The 16790-nt window shown below is 44.1% G+C and overlaps 1 protein-coding gene across 4 annotated transcripts in view; it reads right to left on the bottom strand.

The window, feature by feature from the left end:
• Positions 1 to 16790, bottom strand: part of CEP112 (centrosomal protein 112) — a 2536355-nt gene that overhangs the window by 2430018 nt on the left and 89547 nt on the right. For all 4 annotated transcript variants that reach the window (XM_085617276.1, XM_085617275.1, XM_085617278.1 and 1 more), the window contains one exon: positions 5958 to 6148. In XM_085617276.1, the coding sequence (XP_085473402.1) occupies positions 5958 to 6148 (191 nt within the window). The remainder of the gene's footprint in view (positions 1 to 5957; positions 6149 to 16790) is intronic.

Here is a 16790-nt window from a genome sequence, read left to right as displayed (position 1 = left end):
CATCCCTGTCCATGCCAGAATGAAAGCACTCCCTCAGGATCCTGGTTGAGGATATGTGCTGGCAAAGGTATTGCATTTCTTGTTAGCAGGGTAGCAACCAAATCTAAGTTGGATGTTCCCTATCGCCGGAACACTTTGGTTAGGTGATATTGATTCAGCTCTCACTCGCGACATTGTTTGTTTGTTTGACTTAGGGTGTCTGCCCATTCATCCTGTTCTCCTGGGATATGCTATACCTTTAAGGTGAAGTTGTTGTTGAGAACCCATTCACAGATCTGTTGTGCTTGAGCTGAGAGAACCTTTGATCTCGTGCCCCCTTGCTTGGACAGGTAGAACATGGTGGTGGTGTTGTCCGATCGAAAGAACACTGAGGAATTGCATAACCTGGGTACGAAAGACTGAAGAATGAGGAAGACCCTCTTCACCTCCAATAGATTGATGTGGGAGGCAGCTTCCTGCATGGTCCATTTGCCATGGATCTCCAGATCTTGCAAATGAGCTTCCCATCCCTCAAGGGAAGCATCTGCTGTCATAACTATGTGAGGCCTTACAGGGATAAATGAGAGGCCCTCGGAAATATGCCGTACGTCCACCCACCAGGACATTGCCAACTTCATCTGACGAGTTATTAAGATGGAATCCTAGAAAGACCTTTGACTTTGCACCCACTACTTGTACAGCTGCTGCTTGATTAACTTGTTCATTAGCCTTAAATCCATCACCTGTCTCCATTTGCCTGTTTTCTTCCTGAGAAGGAAAATATTTAAATAGAAACCTTTGTTGCCCTGATTTGGTGGGACGTCTTCTTTTGCATCCTTGGGAGAGAGCCACACGGAGTGAAACTAAGTGTCAGTGAGATGTTTTGAGTCGTGGATAATTTTGAGGCTTTCGAACAAATTTCAGGGTGTGACCATGCTGGATTACATCTAACACCTATTTGTTGGAAGAGATGTTTTTCCAACAGCAGAAGAATTTGGGAAGAAAAAAGTCGAATTTGGGAGATGGGATGGAGATGGCTGGTGCCAGGAACATATCATGTCTCTAAGAAGTATCTTGAGATTTCCCTCCAGCTGGAGGGCGTCTTTAAGCTGGTTGCTGAGGATAGTTGGAACCTGCTGCAGCCCTGTATGTTGTCTGTGAGGGATAGGTTGAAGTAAATCCCTGTTGAGTGCAAGGCTGATATCTGGCTTGTTGGTATAGTGGTCGTGGTGTCAACTAACCCCTGCCCCTTCCTCCTCGAAAGGAAGAAAAACGTCTTTGTTGGAGTGAACCCAAAGAGTCTTGTCCACATGTTTGTCAAAAAGGTTTTCCCCATTAAATGGCATTTCCAAGATCTTCGACTGCACTTCAGGTGGAAAGATGTAGCCGTTAGCCAGCCCTGGAACCTTAATACTGCTGCCCCAGCCATATGACAGAAAACAGTGGAGGACATATCCAACTGCTGCGTCAATAATCTGCAAAGAGGCTTTCTTACCTTCTGCAAGTATCTCTCTTGACCCTTTCTGCTTGTCATCAAGGGAGATACTCAATAAATACAGACAGATCGGACCACATTTGCCAGTCATATCTGCATGGAATTATTAGGGCATTAGAGGCTGTTATCGCAGTTGCCGCTATGCCTGCAAACCTTTTCCTGATGTTATAGAGTATATTGCCTTCTTTATTAAGTGGAGCGAGCATGGAGATGATGGATTCTTAGCCGTTCTCTGTGCCGCCTGCTTAATAACAGAATCAGGCCTGGGATTACCAATAAGGAAAGTTGGTGTATTTTCTGGTGCTCTATATTTATTATCAAGGTTTGGCACACTATTCTTACAGATGCTGGAGCCTTCATTAATTGAGTCCCTCCTGCCAAATATAATCCAGGTATGGACCTCACTGAGCACTAAGCCACATCTTTAAAGTAATAAAAGAAAATTTCTGTATGCCTATTTGGAAGCGGTAGGTCGAAGCGCTTCGAAGCACGCTCTAGCAGGTCGTGAAAACCACCGGTATCTGTGTGTGGCGAGTCGGGTGGAGTTGGTTAAGCAGGTAGAGGGGCGATGTACTCATCCCACTGAGAATCTTCAACCGCTGCATCAAATGGAATTTCACTTCTTCTGGTTGAGGCTCATAGTCACTTTCAGCTAGACTGTCCCTAATCGTGATGGGCGGGGCACTAGGTCTCTCTCTATGAAGGGATACTGAAGGACTTCTCTGACGAGGCGCAGAGTCAGGAGTATTCTTACGTCTCAGAGTTTGCAAAGCCGATGGGTTAGCATCTTGAAATTATTTATAATAATCATTTATCATTAACCGTAGGTCTGTAACCAGAGACACAAGAAAAGTAAATCGAGGATCCTTGTAGATGATGTTCTTACTCTTGTTCATCATAGGGATAATGATCCTCAAAGTTATCATGCCTGCAGGAAACCTCTCTGATCTTATCCTGGAAAGAATATTAATCTTGAAGGTAAGTGGTCTGCACCTGGTAAACTTCTTCGTCATCCGTTTCCTGGCACTTCACATTCAGTTGTGAAGGACTATACGCAGGTATAAATATACATTCATCTCCAAAGTCCTGAAACTCTAAGAGCTTTGCAGGAGGTAATGGAGAACATTTTGAGATATCCGCAGGGAGAGAGACTGCAATCCCTTTCATAGAGATCTGGATAGTCTCTTTTGTTGTCCTCGACGGGACTGTTGACTGGGTAGATGTCAATGCGGTATACATCAACTGGATATTGGCCGATGAAGATGTGCAGTAGATGATGTAGTTGTCGTTGTCAGAGCCCTCAACCAGAAAGATGCGGTGGTCATCAACAGTCTCGTCATTGATTGTTTTCGACGCTGCTGCGGTTACTGGTGTCGAGACTGCCTGCACCATCGACGCTCTTGACGACGAAACCACCATCGATGGTGGTGCTGTTGTTGACGGATCCATAGATGGGCAAATTATTAGAGTTACTGGTTCCTTGAAGGGTGTCACAGGAACTGAAGGACGAGCAGATGGAGATCTTCTGAGGGATGGAGATGCTCTAGGATGATCCTTGTCACTCGACCTACAAGCACTTGGTTCCCTGGAATGGGATTTCGCCCTCTTTGGATCTTTGGCAGAGTCCTCATTGTTATGCCTTTTAGAGGATGCATGCCCTTTTTCATCAATGTCAGAGTCAGAGTCTGAATGAGCATTCTTCTTCCTCTGGAGAGAGAGAAGTTGTCTGGCCTCCCTGTCTTTTACAGTCTTCGCAGAAAAGGTACGGCAGTACTTACATTTCTTTGACTTGTGTTGGGGGTACAGGCAGTGTAAGCACTCTTTGTGGGGTTCTTCTGGATAAACCCTGGATTTCCCACAAGATTTGCAAAGCCTACAAAGCGCTTTTTGGGAATTAGACATGTCCAAAATATTGAGAAGTAATCACTCACACCACACCTCAGAGTAACTGGAGGTTTAGAAAGTCACCAAATAGCTGACAGGTCAAAAGGTGACAGGTCAAAAGGGCAAAGTTGACATAGCAGAGCTCAGGGAGACTCCCTATCACACGACACGTGTTAAGAAATCTGAGGTATGGTGGCTCTGTAAGGGAAGAGTGCTTCTGGGTCTCTGCCCTGATTGACTGAAGTTTGGATGCTTCAAAACAAGGTCAATAGGTTATCAATTTCTATTGTTTCAATGGGTTTGTGAAGGCCTATCTATTAGTATTGCTTTTCTATTGCTGTTACTGTGGGACTCACCATGACAACGGGAAAGATTCAAGCGTGTGAATCTATGAAAGGTGAAATACTGGAGAATGAGTGGTATAACCATATTGGCGGATATGGTGACGGAGGGAACAATCAAATTGTTTGCTTGTCTTCAAGCAGAGTTTGACCTCTCCTGCATGCAACTCTATAAGTACTCCCAGTTGCGTCATGACCTGCATGCTGAGACTCCACTGGAGACCCACTTATTGAAAAACCCGCTGGGGAAAGTGGCCACATCCTTTACATGCAGGGTGCTTAACAATAATAGCCCTGGCTGTCTTTGGGCTCTCCGGAGCAGATGGGAATGAGATATGGGAGAAATGGAAGATATAGACTGGGGGGTGGCACAGACGCATCCAAGAAAAGTAGCTATCAAGGCGGGCTTCCGACTTATACAGCTGATGGTCTCGCACAGAGTTTATATAGTGCTTGCGGAAAATGGCAGGTATCCCGCTGCCCACCTGTCTGTGCTGTAACATCCATGTGGGAACATTTTGTCATACTATATGGGAGTGCTCGGAGGTACAGAAATATGCATACTGGGGGAACTGGGTGACGTACAGGGGAATGAGATATCGCTCCACCCCGAGTTGGTACTTCTAAGGCTACTGGGAGGTATAGACCAGCCCTGCAGGAAATTATTGTTCTGTTCCTTGGGCCTAGAGGTAGCAAAGAGATATGTGGGGTGGGAGTAGGGTGTGCGGAAACACTGAATAAGGAACACTAAATTGCTGGATTGGATGCTTGCATGGGAGTTGAAGGATGGTATACACCACCATGGTTATTCCCATAAATTTGAGAAAACATGGGGCCGCCAGAGGGAGTTTTATGGTCTGGGGATGGGGGTTTCCAACTGTTGCAGGACTGAATTTTGGACACTATTTACCCACCCACAGAGCGAAGTGATTTGAATGGCCTGAAGCAAACCCTTCCTAAGCTCTTTGTGCTGTCTCTTCTCCCCCGCAGTCCATTATGTATGGTGTACACTGGCCTGCTACGGAGTTGTTGGATGATGATACTGATGTATTGTGCATATGCCCCATCTGTTTGTTTCTGCATAAAACAATAAAAACATATATTTTTTAAGGTTCAGCACACTTCTGTACCAGAAGGCTAGCAGATAATTATGTGTCACTCATTTCCTCACCAATATTTGGGAAATGTGTCAAGTCATATAAGAATTCCTTCAAATAAATCAAATCTTGTTTTAATCGCGTAACATAATGAATTACCCGACATTTCTAGTCATAAAATCCTAGAAGTATTAACTACCTGATACTACTTGATCAGCATTGCTGAACTTCTTCTAGTTCCAACTCAGTTAATGTAGTCATTCTTCTCCCCCTCCCCAGTCAACCTACAGTACTGCACATCTCAGCGTGGATACACTTTAAAATTACGAGTATCACCATCAAAGTTAGAGCCAGCGGTCAAGGCACTCCAAACTCCTCTAACTCTCACAGCAAAACAAAAGTGATTATGTAGCTGAATGTTTAGCCTTTTTGATACGCTGCTTTAGAATTCTATTTCAAATAACTTAACAACTATTTTCTGGATTACCTGCTCTAAGACATTATTAGTTATTGTTACTTGAAGCCTTGGAATTAATGTAGTAGGCATTGAAGATTAAATTGTAAATGAAAGAGAAAGGTAATTAAAGCACATTACCCCAAAACCAAAGGATTAGCTTTCCTAACACACCATCTACACTTCACCAACTTGCATTCCTCAGTTCCACGTTCTGCCAATAGTGGGAGGCACTGAGAGATGAATTCAAGAGGTGTTCAAATACTTAAAAGAGTATTGCTAACTGAGAAACAGACAAGGGAGAACATGTCAACTAAGTACTGTTAAATAAAGTACCACAAGCCTTCTATGTAAGCACTCAGTACTAGTCCCTGAGTAAATCTTCTGTGCCTTGTCTAATGGAACATTAGTACAACTGCCCTCTGCTATAGTTATCCATATTTTGTACCTGCTCTTACAGATACATATTATAAAACAATAGAATCTACTTTAAGGATACCAGAGATTTTAATGCATTATATAATTTTTTCCAAAATCCACCTCCAAATTTTACATTCCAGATCAATATTAACATGTGATGAAAAAAACAATGAAGAAACCTAAATAGAAGAGCCATTGCACGATAGCTGCCTGCCTAGAGCAATACATGTATTGCAACAGTTTTAAACAATATTGACATTTAAAAAAAAATTAAAGCCAAAACTCACCATGTATGAAGGAAGAGTTTTAAGCACTCCTTCTTCTGGCCTATGAGTGAATGGACCTTCCAACAATCCACGTTTCAGCATGTGCAATAGTAACTTTGCATACATGTTTCGGTTTTTCCTCCCTGTGAAGCCTGAGCCTGCACCAGAAGGTTCACAAAGCTTTTTAATCCAAAGTGCACATCTCTGTCTTTCTACAACAAAATGTAAGGAAAAAAGGTGAATGTAATATTCACTACTTTGTGAATGATCAGATGAAACAGTCATCATTGTCAGAACTGAACAATATTCACAGTAATGTAGACCCCCCCTAATTTAAAAACAATGTACTAGAGCTTAATTCCAAGATTTGAAGTCAATGTGATAATTATGGATTTTATCTGTGTGACATCAAATAAACAGAAATACTCACACCTTATATAAATGAGAAAGAGATACCACCCACCAAAAGTACATATATACACACACACACACACACACACACACACACACACACACACACACACACACACACACACACACACAATGCCCTGCTTTGCAGAGTACCATAATAATTGTAAATAAAGGCTTAGTGTTTAATTTAGGGTTTGGTAGAGTGGGAGCCCCACCATAGATTGGCCACCCCACCAAATCTATTGTTCCCTCACCTCATTTAGTGGTGGGGAAATAGTGAGGTTTCTGTAGGCAGAGTTTCTGCTGATTCCACCACTCGAAGCCTTTGGCCTGTGGTCCACCTGAGATAGGGACAGAGGCTTGTGAAGGTCAGAAGACCCCCCCCCCCTATTTAGGGCTGGATTACGAGTTGAAGTATTATTTATGGCCCCTGATAAATAACAATACCACGGGTATGTTATTTATCAGGTGCAATAAATAACATCTATTAGGAGTAAATGGGGAATAATGTGCAGATTTTGGAGTTAAATGAATCAAAATCCATATGATAAGTAAATACTGTATGTTTTCTCCTGGTAAATTTCAGCATGATTGACCAGCCAAAAAATAACTAATTTTGGGTTATTTAATATATCTGATAATTATTGGATGAGTTAAATAAAACCTAACTCGTAATTCCGTCCCGTGCGTAAGTAGGAGTTTAAGCACAACATGGGATATAACAAGCCACTCGTAATCATGTCCTTAGAGGGATCCTTTGGTCATTAATTTTTCCTTGCGGTGCTACCATGCAAGACAAGGCAATCTCAGCACCAAAAAAAAGCATTAGGCCTCTGGGATGTCTAAACCACATTTCATTTATAGAGTGAAGGCCTAGGTGTGTTCATTAGTTCTCTTTTCTCCAGCTGTTAATCCTTTGGGTTTAAGAAAATAAGGGCCATATGTAGGAAGCCAAATTGCGATCGCAAATGCAGAAATTCGCCGAATTTCGGCGTTTGCGATCGCAATTTGGGCAGCGTGCTATGTAGCACACAAAAACTCACATGCAAAATGAGGAATCGCAAAATTTGCGATTCCTTATTTTGCTAATGCATTTAAGGAATCCCAAATTGCGATTCCTTAAATGCAATGTAGGAAGCACCCAAGTTGTGCGATTTTGGCTTAAGGAATCGCATATTACCACCAACCTCAGGTTGGTGGTAATTTCGATTTCTTTGAAAGATGCACTTTTTTGCATTTTTCAAAGTGCCATGTGGCGCACATACATGCCCTTAGCGCATGTATGTGCGCCACGTGTGCACACATGTTTATTTCAGGGGTGCAAAAGGGTGTCCTATTGACACCCTTGCAACCTTGAAATTGCATTCTCAATTTGCGATTATCTAATTGAGAATCGCAAATTGAGAATGTCTTCCTACTCATTCTTATGGGCCTTCTAGCCCATAGGAATGAATGGCAAGGTATTCCTTATTTGCGAATCTCAATTTGGGATTCGCAAATAAGAAATAGGTGGGAATCGCAAAATATTTTGCTAATCCTACCTACATTCCGTTTTGCAATTCTCTAATTGCGATTCCCTAAAAATTGCAATTAGAGAATCGCAAAACACGTTTTACCTACATATGGCCCCAAATCTCTTGGGTAGCGTAATAGGGAACACTTCACTTCTGAATTAAGACTCTACACATTTTGGATAAGAATTGTTCAATTGGGCTTGTTTGGATGTGTCATTCAGGTACAGCAATGGGTGTCCAGTTGCAATTTTCTCATTTCAGAACTCTAAGTAGTTATACACTCTTAGTCCTATCTCGCAAACAGATACTTTTTAACAATTCCATACTTAAGAATCTTAAAATTAGAAAAATTACATATATAATACTTCATAAATGTAGGATTGAATATTCTGCCAGGAATCTTCATAGACAGAGAAAAACCTTACCATGCCCACAATGTGATTCCTAAACACAGCCAAACAAAAATATTGACGCATGTTATGCCTCTTGGGTAAGAGACAGAATATGCATTGATGATGTTATAGAACCAAGGGAAGCTCAAAATGACTAGAAAGTTTGCCATAAATCCTTTGGAACATATTATCGAAGCAGATTCTTCCAATAAGCTTTTTTTTTTAATAACTTTTTATTTGGTTTTGCATAGGATGACAAAATACTCACTCCTCTCCCAGCCCGAGAGACACTTGCAGATTTATACAGCATGCCTAGACTGAATCCCCTTTCCATATATAGCCTATTTTAATTATATAGATACAAGGAGAAAATCCGTTTAAAGTGGGCATACGACGTAGTGGACTTGGATGACGACGACTGGCGGGAAGCATTGGCCTCCCCCCGCGAAGTAGAGATCTGCTCCAGATTCAAACTTATTCAACTTAAATTGCTACATTGGACCTACTACACCAACTCGGTACTGGTTAAGATGGGGGTAATGGAGTCCCCTGACTGTCCCCGTGGGTGTGGTCATGCGGGTACCTATATACACCAATGGTGGCACTGCCCGATCCTCCAGAAGTATTGGGAGAAGGTTATCGCTGGAATGTCCCGAATATGTAGGCTACCGATTGATGTTTACCCCCAGTTATGTCTGTTAAACATCTGGGATGCTACAGATGTGTCACCCACTGAGAAATTATGGGTCACTTTGGGATTTATGGTGGCGAAGCGCAATATAGTTAGAACATGGAAGGGAGGAGCCCAGCCCAGGTATACTGACTGGGAGTCGGACATGGATTGGTGCATGCAGGCGGAGGGTTGTCTAAGAAAGTAGGGGTTGCCCACATAAATGATATGGTGCCCTTGGAACGAGAGTAGAGGTTTGCTGTGTACTCCGGTCAGCCTCCCTCTCTCCCTTGTGATCGACGATGAAGATATTTAATGTCCCAAGGTATGGAACGCTGTTCTGTGCTTTTAGTAAGTAACCCAAGGCCTGAACCTATATGTGTATTGTATACCACTATTCTGGAATGTCACGATCGATGCATTGTACTGCACTTGTCTTGGTTGTATTTTAGGTTATTCTTTAAATAAAAAAAGATTTAAAAAACAAATTTATATAGATACCGATGTCAACACGTTAGTCCACTCAAACCGGCTGCTCTCTGACCATCCACCAGTTCATGCTTCTCTTCCACTTGGCAACTGACAGTGGGGTCTTTGCCTTACGCCCAGGAGATATTGTTTGGGGTCAAGGGCAACAAGTTTTCATGTGTATTTTATACTTGGAACAAGTAGGCCCAACCCCCAGCAGCACAAACCCTTTGCTGCCAGTTTGCAGTACCACATTAAGGATCAGGGAAGGGCATTGCCCGCAGTTAAGGTAATATTTTTGCTCATATGTTAATGCTGTTCAAACTTGTATTTATGGTTCATTAACTGAAAACCTTTATTATTAGGGTGGGCGCTCTAAGTAAATGTTGTAAGCTCCAACTGCAATACTGACAGTAGTACCAGTGTAAAAATGCGTACACACGTTTTGAAAGTTTAGCAATGTGAGGCTATGTATAATGCTCCCAGAATGCTCTCTGATTTGATGAAAATATTTGCAGAAGCTTAAAAGCAAGTTTGATGATTCTTTGCTTTTGAAATAAAATATTCATAAAAAATGAAAGCAGGAAAAAAACATTTTGCCATCCTACTGTAAATTTTCAGGTACCATTTCTTTGCAGCATCATTCAGTAACATTTGTTGATGCATGCTAGTATTTTCCAAAAATATTCATAAGGGAAAATCAGTGTAACCAGTTTCAATAAGATTATGGGAAATAAACAAACATTGGCAAATCCAGTAGGTCTGAGATTGGTGGTCAGCTTTTTAGTTTTGTCAATGTGTGGCTTGTTTGGGCATGGCTTTTGTAAAACCTTATTGGTGTAGGTGCTGCTGGGCCCTTACCATTATAACAAACATTGGCAAAAGCAAAAATAGTTTTTTGGTCTCAAAAAGCACACACTGCCACAGTAGTTACTGGCACTGATCAAACATACTTTGTGTGCAGATATGCTCCCTGTGAAAGAGCACAATGCGGTCCCTCTCAGTAAAGCAAGCCAATACAGAGAGCGAGAGAGACAGAATTTTAATAAAACACAAAAGGTCACGTCAACGCCAGACCAAATTGAGGTCCCAATTATTAAAGAAAGTCTCAAAAGTGCACACATGGTGTATGTCCTTGCATTAAGTGCAGCTATATGACTTTCGTGAATTCCCAAGAATTTACAGAAGTAGGACAAGATATAGTACTCCTAGAAAATATTTGTGAACGGCATTTTAGCATGAGCAAATGTGCATGTGTAGATTTGCTCATGCGAAAATCTGAGTGTTTGCTAGTTCACTTTCCCTCCAACCACTTTTTTCCCAACTCTGAAAGATGGTTTACGTCTGCCATTGTTGAAAACCCTTAAAACATGCAAGTTAGTAGGTATGCACAGACTCAAAAGGGCATTCTAACGCTAGAACTATTGCTTACCACTACCTTCAGCCCTATAAGTAGATCTGCGGAAACGTGGCAACATAAGGGAATTGCAGGTATTCAAACACTACTATGGTATGAGCCCTGGCATAATCAGAGAGGCATTTTATATAATGAGATTGATGCCATAATTTGTCACTGCACTATATGGCACCAAAGGGGCAAGTGGATTTTGTTACAGGACAATTAGATTTATGAAGCAACCTTCCCCATGGACAAGTAGATATGTCATTAAATTCCACACCCCTTTAAGACCAATCCAGAGGAGTGTAAATTCATTCCGGGTGATTTCAATACCAACTGTGAAACGCAGAAGAATAAGCTTCGGATCATGCGATGTCGGCTGCCTCAGAACATGCTACAAGCAGGTCAAAACGCCCTCCCAGAATAAGTGGAGTCGTGGACACCCCCACGTGGTGTGTAGGAAATCCCGGGTGTTCACCGAGACCTCAGGCACAGTGGCGAGGCGATCACTAACCCCCCCCCCACCCTCCCCCCGCAATCTGGTGCAGCTTGTGGCATGTGAGATAGGTCCTATGTAAATAGTTTAACAGAATAAGACACAAGCAGGTGGTAATTGCAGCGCTCCTCGGGGATGCCCACGGGGTGGAAGTCCCCGAGGAGGACTGGGTGTAAGTCCTCCTCGGGGACATCCACCCAGTCCTCATCAGGAGGGGCTCCCAGGTCCTGCTGCTAGGCAGAGGGCAACAAGGCAAATCAGACCGGACCAAGGAGCCATAGACCTGCGATACCTGGTGATCCCTTAAGTCGCCCTGCAGCAATTTGGCCTCTAAAGGATAGAATTCAGGGAGTTCTTACAAATTTACTATATAGGGCAGGCAGGCATGTCGTAGCTGTAGGTAGCAAACAAATGAGTGTAGAGGAGGGCATATCTATAATCTTGCAGAAAACCTGCTCTGGAACAGAACTATGTTTGAAACCACAGAACATCAGTATGTAGGGACTGAGTCACCATACCACCTCAGTAGCTATGACTCCTAGTCCGACTAGCTATGGTGCCTCACTTCCCCTCCTAACCTTACCTGAGAAACAAGTAAATTGGCACCCCAGAAGACAACAATCTCGATTGTCTCAGGGATAGCGGTAACAGGACACACCCTTTCGCTCTCTCATTCATACTCGTCCACAATCATATAACCATGAGACACGAAGAAAGTTTAGAATATTTATTTAAACTATTGTGCTCTGAAATGTAGTTGAAGTGCCACAATTAAAAAACAAATGCATATTAAAAATACTGTTAGCATGGCCAATAATCCTTACATTAAAAAAAGTCCAGTCATTTTATAGGACAGGGTGACCCAACCCCCTGCTCCCCTGCTACTAAAGCTAGATGATTATATGTGAGAGATCTCTGGGATTATTGGCAGACCCCGTACCATAGCAAACACAGATGGATGCTCTACATCTCAGAAGACGCAGTGCTCTCGTCCCAAAACTCGCTTTCCATGTGTGTGTTTTTTGGCTATGTGCTCATCTATATGATAGGACATGTTTGCGCATAAATAACAGCTGCATTCTTTTGTTATGTCTAGGTGGTAGTACCTGACCACAAAGAATAACAAGGGACATTGTTGTTTGACCTTGTCACTGGTGTTCAGACTAAATCCCAGGAAAAGAACAAAACGGGAAAACATATGCAAGTTCCGTGTGAAAATACTATGTGGCATAAAAACAAAAGTGTTTATATAGTAACCCTTGCAAAGGAAAAGAAGGCCTACAACGTGCACAGTTAGGAAACCCACGACAATACTACTAAATTTGGCAAATTTTGAGCGTCACGCGCTCCTGCAAGTCTCCCAGTGTAAAGATCCCAATGGTGTCCCAGCCAAAAATCCCTTGTAACGCAGCCACCTAGGGAAACATAACGTCCAACCATAAGGGCGTCTGATCCGTAAGAGGCTTGTCCCAGGCCAGGGTCATCCTCCACATCTGGAGTACCACCATCGTAGTCAAGGGAAGAATTGGCAGGAATTCCCCTTCATAAAGGGGGAATGGACTTGTTGAGGGCCCATTTCTCAATGGCATAAGCGGGGTCTCCCTGAGTATCAGACCACCACTCATTAATGACTATAAGCTGAGAGGCCCTGTAATAGCTTTCGGCATCTGCAGCCTCCATCACAGGTTGCTTCAAAAATGTTGGTGCAAACACAAGGAGATGATGGATGGAGTGCTGAACCTTTTCAGACACTCACCCCAGCGAGCAAGGAAACCATATCCGAGCAGTGACTGAAAGGTTTCAGTGCTCCATCTATCATCTCCTTGTGTTTGCTTTGTTCAACCTAAGTTGGCAAGGTTTGCCTGGACATGGGTCTCTTGCTCACTTTGCCAATGAATTCAAGCTAGTCTGGCTGGTGAGGGATGTTACCCGGAAACCGGTCCACGGAAGACCTGGCTTGGCAGTTCGGGCTAGACTGATCCCATAAGGAACAGGGTCAAGACTGATTTGCATAAGGCTGAGTCTGTTCTGGGGTGAGTATCTGAAAAGTGTCAGAGCTCCGTCCATCATCTCCTTGTGTTTGCTTTAAAACATTTAGTGAGCTCTATGCGGGGAGCCATTTGGTTCCATAGAAACCCCCAGGTAATGAATGAAGGTATACAAGGAAGGATTTAGGTAGGGCGTACGGGTAGTTTTGCAGCTGATAAAAAAGGGGAAAGAGCGATACCAATTTGAAGATGGCGGACTGCCCCAGAAGAGACAGTGGGAGAAGGAACCAAGTCTTTATGTCGGCATGTAGCCTGTCCACCAATGGTTCAAAATTCTTTGCCCAGGCAAGCGCGGTATCAGGCATAGCAAACACCCCCAAATATTGAAACCCCTGGGAGGCCACCGGTATATCAGCTGCCCATTGAAAATATGGTGGTTGAATCGTGACCGGAATAATAGTGAATTTGCTCGAATTGAGCACCAGGCCAGACGTTTTCCCGAATAGCCGCAGGACATTCTATTACTTGTGGGCCTGATGTCTCAGGGTGCATTCGAAAGATGGCTGCATGGTCTGCATAAGGGGCAACCCTGTCTGATAGCCCCAGACCCAATTTAAACCCCGACAGTTGTGCGTCGATGCATAATAATTCTGCAAGGGGCTCTATAGCTACAGCAACCAATAAAGGGGATAGCAGGCAAGCCTGCCGTGTACCCCTTCCTATAAGGAATGTGTCATACACACCGTGCCCACCCAGACAGGCACAGTTAAGTCGGTATAGAGGAATTTGACATAAGTTAAGAACTTGAAGCCAAAGTTAAGCCATTTTAGAAGGGCAAATAAATAGGCCCAGCTAATGGAGTCAAACTCTCTCTCTATGTCTGCCAAAAGTATTGTTGTGGGTAGGCTGAGTCCGGCTGCCAGAGCAATAGCATTAAGGACACATCCAATGTTATGGCAGATGGCAATGTTATGTTAGCCCGCTCAGACATGAACGCCACCTGGTCAGGGTGCACCAAGGAAGGGATGACTTTGATCCATTAATCTGCCAGTGTTTTAGCCAAGATTTTAACTTCCTCATTGAGCAGAGAAATGGGTCTATAGGAAGCGCACCTCTCCGGGGGCTTCCTCGCTTTCAGGATTACCATGATTACGACCCAGCGAAAGGCAGGGGGAATCATCTGCAGCCGACCGCCTCCCTAATGACCCCGCAAAGGTTGTACTTAGCTTATATATGAAGGATAAGAAAACTTTGCTGGGGAAGCCCGTGGGACCCGGCCTTTTACCAAATTGGAGGTGGGTCAGGGCCGCCACAAGCTCCCCACTGGGTAAGTCTCCCACCAAAGAGTGTTTCTTAGCAGTAGAGAGTGTCCCAATGGGCAAGTCAGCCGTAAATTGTGAGATCAATAACTACAGTAGAGTATCACTGAAGGGTACAGTCCCACATAGTGGTGCGCAGATTTACTAACGTCCACCACATCCCCAAAAATTCTTTGCCCTGCCGGCTCACATATATATGGGACTGGGCCACTATACGTGACAGCAGAGCAAAGATGGCGGAGGAGCTTGCTGCCCTTGTCACCACGTTGATACAAATACGACTGTACCGTGAGCCACACCGACTTGGCCATGTTCATCAGGATGCTGGACAACCACACCTTCACAAGTCAATGTCCCCAGGCCGCTTATGGCAGAGTCAGCAGCAAACTGACCTTCAAGCTGGCAAATCTGCATCTCAAGCTCTCGTATCTCCTATCTCCTACTGCTTTCTATGTTTTTTAGCTGTCTGGTAGATGGTTGTCTCCCCCGAGGGTCACCAGAATCGCCTCCCATAAAAAAGCCCGGGGATGACACCATTTCCCGAATCTCCAAGAGGTTATGATCTAAAGAGTCACTGATATGTGAATTAAGTTTGGCACCTCCGAGAGTCCACGCCGACAGTCATCTCAGGGATTTTGTGCTGGTTCGATCGCAGAGTAAGTGAGACTGGGGAGCAGGAGAGTCCTTGGAGAGGCAAGTGTCTAGAGTGGAAGGTGCATCTTCTTTCGCCTGGATGAAACAGTTGCCAGGAGTCAACGAGTCCCCAGGCCTCAAGAAAGGGCTGCAGCAAAGAGCAGATGATGCCACCACCCCCAGGATCCCTGGAGGTGATCAATCCCCACAACAAGCACCCCATTTTAATCTCCCCAGGGACCTAGTGGGAGTTCACCAAGCAATCTCGTAATCGCTTCCAGGAAAGATGAAAAGATGAAGTCAGTGTGGTTGGGAAGTAAACATTTACTATTGACAGCGGTTTACTGGTGTCCTGTGAGCGGCACATATCAACCCCATGAATTGGACCATGTTCTGGTGACTGTGTATTGAAGGTGCCCTTTTAGCAGTATCGCCACCCCTCTAGAACCCCTCACAAACCCTGAATGAAATACTTGTGTGTAACCGCAGCGGATCGGACAGGGGGTAAAATTCCCATAAAGGTGGGTCTCCTGAAGAAAGAGGAGGTCAGCATGTAGAGGTTTCGATGCCCAAAGGACAGCAGTTGTTTTGATCTTGTATGGCAGGCCATTAACATTAAAGGATATAAGACAGATATTGGAGGCCAGGGCTGCATCTCTGCTCGAGGTCATCTAAGGGGGACGGTGTGTAGGGGGAGTTTTCACAGCCACAACCACACCGCACGCACACAACACTTCCAAAATAATCATATACAAAGACATATACCAACAATAAATCCCCATCTCTCCCTACACTTCAAAACCGTGAAGCATCTGTCACGGAACAAGATGTCCAGCTGCGCCAATCTGACGTCTATAATGGCACAGAGCAGTGGTCTCTCAGCCCAGGATATGGGTGTGGTGGCGCCCATCGCGCAGCACAGAGGGAAAAGATTAAATTAAGTGTAGGGGGGTGAGGTGAGGGCCCGTGCTGGCAAAGGAGAATCACCTAACGAGCCCTGAGCCCCGCTGGGCCACGCCTGATAAGGGGGTGATTGATTGCAACTGTTTCACAGGCCGACCATCAGCTATCAGACACTGAGCAGTGCCCACAGTGCGCCACAACAACCGCACCAGGCAACTATGTGTGAAAGCGGCCCGCGCTGCAAATTAATTAAATAAACAAGCACGGTCCCCAAAGAGAAAGAGGACCGCCTGCAAATACCAAAAAAAAGAGTGCTTACCGACTTATGGAGACCGTGTAACAGATCCACAAGAAGACAGGGGGGTAACTAGGAGGGACTAAGAAGCCTCACATTGAATCGAAAGCCAGTGTTTACCAAAGATAATGCCACCAGCCAATGAAATGTATGGGCGGGGCTTCCACTCCACTTCGGTGGAAATGTGCCTTTTAATGAGCACACCAGTGCAGGGGTCACCCTTCTCTGTCCACGGGTCCGTAGACCAACAAAATAGAGATTGGGACTGAAGCTGGAATTCAAATAACAAGTTTATTAATCACTCATGAGTGGGACTACGTCCATACAATACCCTCAAGTGTTGCAGGAGGTAGTACATTGAATACA

This window comes from Triturus cristatus, chromosome 7 (genome assembly GCF_964204655.1).
Source record: "Triturus cristatus chromosome 7, aTriCri1.1, whole genome shotgun sequence".
In the NCBI taxonomy this organism is placed as follows: Eukaryota; Metazoa; Chordata; class Amphibia; order Caudata; family Salamandridae; genus Triturus; species Triturus cristatus.
This window is presented reverse-complemented; position numbering and strand designations above follow the sequence as displayed.